Raw genomic sequence first — 7,684 nt, forward strand, 5'->3', positions numbered from 1 at the left:
ATATATATATATATATATATAAAATCTGTTAGTTGTTCATAAGTCAGAGAAAAATGGACATTGAATATGCAAAATAGAGAGATCAAATTTTTATATCATTGAGCAGTATATTACTAGTAATGGCACATAACTGGTCAGTTTCACACCAACTGTTGCACTTGACAATATTGACTACTCTTGTCATTATTGCCAAGTGCAATAGTGAAACCCAAATTAACATTTTGACCAGCTGTATATCATAACTAGTAGTATACTGCCCAATGGTGTGTGTGTGTAAAATTAGCTAGGGAGGTGGAGCAGTCAGTATCCTTTGCAGGCTCACCTAGACTAGTGAGGTTATTGCAGCTGGTTCTCAACTTGAATAATTACAGATTAATGTCGGTGCACAAAAAATGTGAGCTGGGAGAGAACCAGAAGTGTGGAGTGAATGCTCCCAATCCAGTTATGTCTCTAACTGATAACATGATTTATTTTATGTATGTCTTGCAAATTGTTTGGTAGTTAGGGTCATTGTGGAATGTGTGAAATGATTTTAATTTCCAACTTCAGTCATTCTACTCCATTTGTATCCTTAATACTGTGAAAAAATACATCACAATCTCACAGTTTCATTTTACCTCCATAAATCTGAGGACACATTTGATAAATTCAAGAAACCATTATATTTACTAGATTGAAATCCTAAAGCCAAGGAACCATGTAGAAAGAATTGGTGTGGGTGCTGCATAAAAAGCACTGGTGATAGTGCCATTTAAAAAGCATCCGGTACACTCTGTGAAGTGGTTGGCATTAGGAAGGGCATCCAGCTGTAGAAACCATGCCAGAACAGACTATGGAGCCTGGTGCAGCCCCTGGCCTTGCCAGTTCCTGTCAAGCTGTCCAACCTACACCAGCATGGAAAACGGATGTTAAATGTATATGATGATAAAAAATCAGTCTTTTCATTAATTTGTTTTCGTAAAATGATTGCCTGTAAGATATTGGAACCCCTTCACTATTTGTTCCTTTTCTTGTATACTGTAGCCGAAGAAATCATTACTATAATAATTATTATTAATTATAATAATTATTTAGATTATTTTCAATTCGTTTCAGTTTGAAATTCATCAAAAATTTACGATTTCTTTTTCCTCTTCAGATTGTCCACCTTGTTACAATTTGGTCCAGCAACAAGTAAATGAACACCGCAAGCACTTGGAAGAGATGCGTAATTATACAGAAGTCATTAAAACCAGCCCACAAGCTTTCAATGATTCAGATTTTCTTACGCATATGAAGAAAGTCAGTGATTCAGTTGAGAAATTAATCAATGATGCTCGTCGTATCAGTAGTAAGCCTAATTTTGTTCTGCACTTTTAAGCTTTCTCTGTTTAGCAGTTATTTCTCCTTTAGATTCATTGTTTCTTTCCTTTTGGCTTTTGGAATATTGGCCAGAAAGTATTTTGCCGAGCTTACTATTTATTGTTGTTGTTTAGCCCCATTTTGAACTCTGGTCTTCCTGATCAATAATAATCAAAGCATTCCAACTGTCTCCATGTTGACTTTTCAGGTATCTAAGAATGCATCATCTAATGCGTTCTTTTCTTGTTTTGAAAATGATGATATAATTTTAATGTAGATTAGGCTGTGGTTTCCAGCAGGTCAAGTGATTGCATAGTTTCCCCTCTGGCTTTAACCTTTACAATGAAGCCCATGTGTTTTATTAGGTTGATAGTAATGTCTGGTTTCCATACCATTAGAAACAGCAAGTGTGTTGCAGATAAATGATTTTTCCAGATTACTTGGTGCCACTTCTCTTGTTAGGCATACTGAGATGTGAAGAATTAACCATTTTGTTTGCTCACAATGGTTAGCACAGGCATAATATTAGATTGTTCTGAAAATAACAACACTTAGAGCGGCCATTTATTGAGTGAAAACACCTAAAGCTCCATGAGGCTCCGGCAGGGGGTGGTGGCGACCCCTGTTGTACTCTATTGCCCCAACTTTCTCTCGCACTTTCTTCCTGTTTCTTGAGTAAAGCTGTGATCGACTGGTGTCCCGTCCAGCTGGTGGGGAGCACATACACCATAGAAACCGGGAAACCGGACCCATGAGCCTGGCTAGGCTTTAAAAGGGCACATAAATAAAATAAGTACCAGTTGAACATTGGGTCGATGTAATCGACTTACTTCCTCCAACGAAATTGCTGGCGTTGTGCCAAAATTTGAAACCTATATTTACAGAAAGTGTCTTCTAGTGAAGCCTCTGACCAACTAAAGCCACGTGAATAGATTTGATGGACAGAAACTGAAAGAAGCTCTCTCTCACATATGCATTGTTTATGTGAGTGTTCACTGGTTGTAAACAATGACTTCACAAACAAACAACAATATTTGTTTACAGTCCACTGCAAAAGCTTGTTTGGGTTTTTTGACATGTCTTCACATATTCTTGACATGTTATATGAGCTTTGTAAACAAAAGGTTCATTTAACTAACAATGTTTGTTTGCAGTCTTCCATGTAACCATGCTTGGGTTGTTTGTTGTTCCATAGACTGGAGGATTATCACATTGTTCAGAAACAGGCAGTTGTTGGTGTTAGGAAGAGCATCTGGGCTTAGAAAACTCAGTGACAATGTTGATTTATCTGACTCATGCAGGCATGGAAATGTAGTTTTCAAAATGATGATGATTATTTCATATGTATATATGATAGACTCACCTGTCGAACGCAATGCATGAATGTTTAGTTTTTGCTGAACAACCTGCACAAATGATTTGTTTATAGTAATCAAATGCTGGTGCCACACATTAGCTCACTCCCTCTATCAAATTGTTGATGAGTGAACAGGTGCACTGTGCACCATGAGTTGGGTGTCGAAGTGATCACAGAGCAACATGAGATGAAGTGTTTTGCTTAAGAACACAATGCACCACCCAGTCTAGGAATTGAAACCATACTCACTAGATCGTGAGTGCAACACCCTTACCACTAAGCCATACATCCTCATATATTTATATATTTCTTTTGTTTTCCCAGGAACAAATAGTACTTTTGGCACGCAGTTGAATGATTTAAAGAACGCCATTTCGGACATCATGGACAAATGTGGTATGATAGCTGGTAGTGTTGAAGCTGCTGACAAAGATATTCATCGCACACAAGCCTTCATTACAGAAGCACAAGATGCTATAAGACGGGCTGAGAGAGAGATAGCCAGAGCTTCTGATTACATCGACAATGAAGGACAAGCAGCATTGAAACAAGCTCAGCTTGCCACCACTAAATTTGGAACACGTTCTGACAAAATGAAAAGTATTGCAGCCAGAGCTAAGCTAGCTGCTAAACAGTAAGTAAAATGAAGCGGAGTTGTGTAATTCTTGTTGATACGTAAGTAATCAGGAAATGAAGTGTATTTAGTGTGTTGTTGTATTGGAAATACATTATCAGGAATATCCAACTTGGGCTTGTGAAGACTTATTGGGGCAAGCGAAAGCGAAACCGTCAATGGCACCTGAGCCCAGCATCGCCTTCCTGGCACATGTAAAGACGGCACATGTAAAGACATTTGAGCGAGATCATTGCCAGTGCCGCCGAACTGGCTCCTGTGCAGGTGGCACGTAAAATACACCATTTTGAGCGTGGCCGTTGCCAGTACCGCTTGACTAGCCTTCGTGCCGGTGGCACGTAAAAGCACCCACTACACTCTCGGAGTGGTTGGCGTTAGGAAGAGCATCCAGCTGTAGAAACTCTGTCAAATCAGATTGGAGCCTGGTGTAGCCATCTGGTTTCACCAGTCCTCAGTCAAATCGTCCAACCCATGCTAGCATGGAAAGCGGATGTTAAACGACGATGATGATGATCCATCTAACTTATCTGGAATATAGAATATTAAAGTGATTATTTTGATGTTGAGTCAAGCTGAACTATATATGTATGTATTTTATCTTTTTATTTTGTGTTACTTTTTAGACAGATGGAAGATGCCAAAGAAACTGAGAAAAATGCAAATGAAGCTTTAAATATTTCAAGAGAAGCTCTTCGAACTACGAAAGATCTGTTTCGATTCCCTGAGAAATTGGCCAATGAAATCAGTAGGCTTAATTCCATGTGAGTATCAGCATTTTGAATTACCATGTGCAGATGATACTTTTTGGTCAGTTAACTTAAGGAACATAGAGTAAATATGTTTAGAATCCTTAGGTACATAAATATTACTTACTTCCAGATTACTTAGAGAACCACATGCTCTTTCACACATTATTAAGTATTTATGAAGGGGTGCTGAAAAGTTCCTGGCTTTTGGGTTGGGTAAAAAAAAATACAGGAGGATTAGTTAATTATAGTTTTATTCAACATGTTCCCCTCTCAGATTCCTACACTTATTGCAATGGTCGTTCAGTTTTTCTATGCCCTGTAAAAGAATTCAGAAGGTTGGGCCTCCAACTAGACCTTTCGTGATATCCTTAAAGCCAAGAACTTTTCAGTACCCCTTCGTGTATGTTTGTTAATCATCCTGGTATTCATTGCCATGAAACCAAGGATAAAATGTTATGCTGAGAAAGGAAAAAGCAAAAACAAACATATTTGAACTAGAAGATAAAGAAAACATTTTTGTTGCGTTTTCCAACATACAAGTTGAGATTTTCAGGCCAAAATTTAAATCCAGTTTACACCAAGACTACTTTGGATGACCAAAAATTCCATGGGAAATGCAGCAGGATTTGAAAAGATAGTAACCGTGTTTAAATGTTTACACTAAATTTTACACTATATGCTATGCTGACTAGTATGCTGGAAAATATGATAATACAGATTTTGTTAATTGTATAGTCAGAGGAGTAAAGGCAATACAGATGATCCTTTCTAATGTCTCTGTCACTGGTAATGCGGAAGTTCTTCTCAAATTGAAGACCTGGCTCAGATGCTCGCAACCAATAAACTCATTCAAAGACACTCATTGGACCATGTGGGATGTTCAACCAGGTGATAGATTAACATTCAGATTAAGATTCAGATTTAACATTCAGATTACTCTACCAAATGTAATTAATGTTTATTTACATTCTTTTGAATTTATCATGTATTATCTCGAGGCTTTGAGATTTCGGTGATGTAATTGGTTATTTTTATAATGACATTATAAAATTGGTGTGAGAGGCCAGATCTGGCTGGTTTTAACATAAAGCTGGTAAAATATTTGGGCTGGATTTGGCTGGTTTAAATACTAAAATGTTAAGCAAAAATTGCTAAGTTTTTATTCCCTCAGATAGGAATGACTAAGGTTTAGTCCTACTAATTCCAGGTGGGTATAAAGTTTTAATTTATCTCAGGTGTTTTAGGGTATGTCTTTCAACAGAACATCAAATTATTCAAGATTTAGTTTGATCTTTTGTAATATTATATGCAACACGAACTAGTGTTCTGCCTTGGAGAAGATATGGTAGATCTCGTCTCTACTTTGAACCATTATACAGCCATAGCTATATACTAATCCTACAGCACACCTGACAGTTGTAAAATATAATCTTATCTTTGTTTTGTTGTGTTTTATTTTATTTTGTTTGAATTGCATTTAGAAGTCTGACAGCTAAATAGTAGATAGTAATCTAAAAAGTTTCATTTTTCATATATTGGTAAATGTTGTTCGGTTGCAGTCAGCAGTCCATTAACTGACAATGGTACTTATTTGTCATGCGGAAAGATATTGTAAAATGATGAGTAGTTTAGTTTTAAAAAGAGCATTCTACTGTAAAATGAATGTATCCATCTTTCCTAGTAAACAAATTTTTGTTTGTACAAATAAACATAAATAAAAGCTAGTAAAAATGTGACTTTTTTTACCAAATTTATTTTTAAATTCAGGAATGAAAATAACAAAAATCTGATGCATCAGACTGAAATCTTATCCAAAAATGCTAAAATGAAGGCAGAAGATGCATTAAACAAAGCTTTGGAAATAAATACAAAAATTGCTCAATTTAACATTTCTAACGTCAATGTGGATCACTTAATTACGGAGGCTGAAAAAATCAAGAAAGAGGTGATTATTTTGTTGAAATCAACAATGATCTATCATTGATATATGTAGAAATTAGTGTTTGTGACAGCAACAGTCAATTCACTGTGTGTGTTTGTTTGTACATATATATTTGTATGTGAATGTGTGCTTGTATGTATACATATATATGAGTGTATTTGTATATATACATGTGTGTGTACATGTGTTTGTATACATATATATATATATATATATATGTGCGTGTGTGTCTGTGTTTATCTCTCACCTCTTGACAACTGTTATTGGTTTACTTACATCCCTGTAACTTTAGCAGTTTGACAAATAAGAAGAAATCTTTAAAATAAACACCAGACTTCAAAGAAATAAATGTTGGGGTCAATTTGATACTTTACAACCGTGAAGGCAATGCCCCAGCATGGCTTACAGACCAATGATTCATACCAGTAAAAGAGAACACACACAGACAAAAAGAATATGAAGAGTTTTTGTCAGGATGACACAAACTAGTAGGTATGGGTTTTGAGTGCTCAAATGAGTGTGCCACCAAAATTCCAGTTTGAACAGCTATTGAAGTTGTGATTATCTGATTGTTTTGTTCAAGACCGCTAAAGGTGGCCTCCCTTTGAGTCAGTTGTTAGATGTTAAAGTAGTGAAGAAAAACAAGCAAGGTATGACGAGGGCATTTGCCTTGCCTAATGGTTTGCATTTCCTTACTATTTTAACCTATATATGTGTATATACATGCATACATACATATATATATATATATATATATATATATACTCGAGATATCAGCTGTCCTCAGTACCTGTGTGTCTGGAATTTTTGACTTCCAGCCAACGTTGCGAATGTGTCTGAGACATCTCTGATGAAAGCGTTCCAAGGACCCTTACCTGACGTTTGTACAGAGTCCATGTTTCACATGAGTAGAGGAGCGATGTTAGTACGCAAGCACGGTACACAGCAACTTTTGTTTGCCTTGCGATGCAATGCTGGGACCAGACATGAGACTGAAGAGACCTGAAGGAATTAGTTGCTCTCTGCAACCTGAAAGATATTTCCTCATCCAGGGAGCAAGAACGGCTGAGAGTGCTGCCCAGGTAGACAAACTTGTCTATTAACTTCTGAATTGTTCCTTCAACCAAGATAGCTGGTTCCACATATGGATTTCCTGGTGCAGGCTGGAACATTACATGCACAAGCACAGGTTACGTTGGACTGGACACCTTATTAGAATGAAGGATAGCAGGATTCCTAAGCAGATGCTATATGGAGAACTTGTGAATGGAAGGAAACTCCGGCAGAAACCAAGGCTGCGATTTAAGGACTGTGTCAAGTCCTCATTAAAGGCCTGTGATATGCAGGACACTGACTGGGAGAACAATTACCTGTCATCGCCACAGATGGAGGAAGCAGGTTAAAGAGAGGACCGACACTTTTGAGAGAGCACGTAACCAGCATGAAGAATTTAAGTGAGCTGCGTAAATGGGGAAAGCTTGGTCTGCAATGTTTAGAGTCGTGTATGCTTGTCAAGAGCAGGGCTCATTAGCCACCAGCAGAGCCGCAAATGCAAAATATAAGTTATATGTATATATATATATATATGTATTTATATATATGTACATATGCATATATATATATGTGTGTGTGTGTGTATATATATATATGTATGTATATAT

At 36.9% G+C, this 7,684-nt stretch overlaps 1 protein-coding gene across 1 annotated transcript in view; it reads left to right on the top strand.

The window, feature by feature from the left end:
• LOC106882600 (laminin subunit gamma-1) overlaps positions 1–7,684 on the top strand; it is a 193,927-nt gene that overhangs the window by 174,243 nt on the left and 12,000 nt on the right. Inside the window, exons 18-21 of the mRNA XM_052977280.1 lie at positions 1,139–1,330; positions 3,023–3,332; positions 3,956–4,093; positions 5,849–6,026. Of these exons, the coding sequence (XP_052833240.1) occupies positions 1,139–1,330; positions 3,023–3,332; positions 3,956–4,093; positions 5,849–6,026 (818 nt within the window). The remainder of the gene's footprint in view (positions 1–1,138; positions 1,331–3,022; positions 3,333–3,955; positions 4,094–5,848; positions 6,027–7,684) is intronic.

The sequence above is a fragment of the Octopus bimaculoides genome, chromosome 1, assembly GCF_001194135.2.
Source record: "Octopus bimaculoides isolate UCB-OBI-ISO-001 chromosome 1, ASM119413v2, whole genome shotgun sequence".
NCBI classification, from domain to species: Eukaryota; Metazoa; Mollusca; class Cephalopoda; order Octopoda; family Octopodidae; genus Octopus; species Octopus bimaculoides.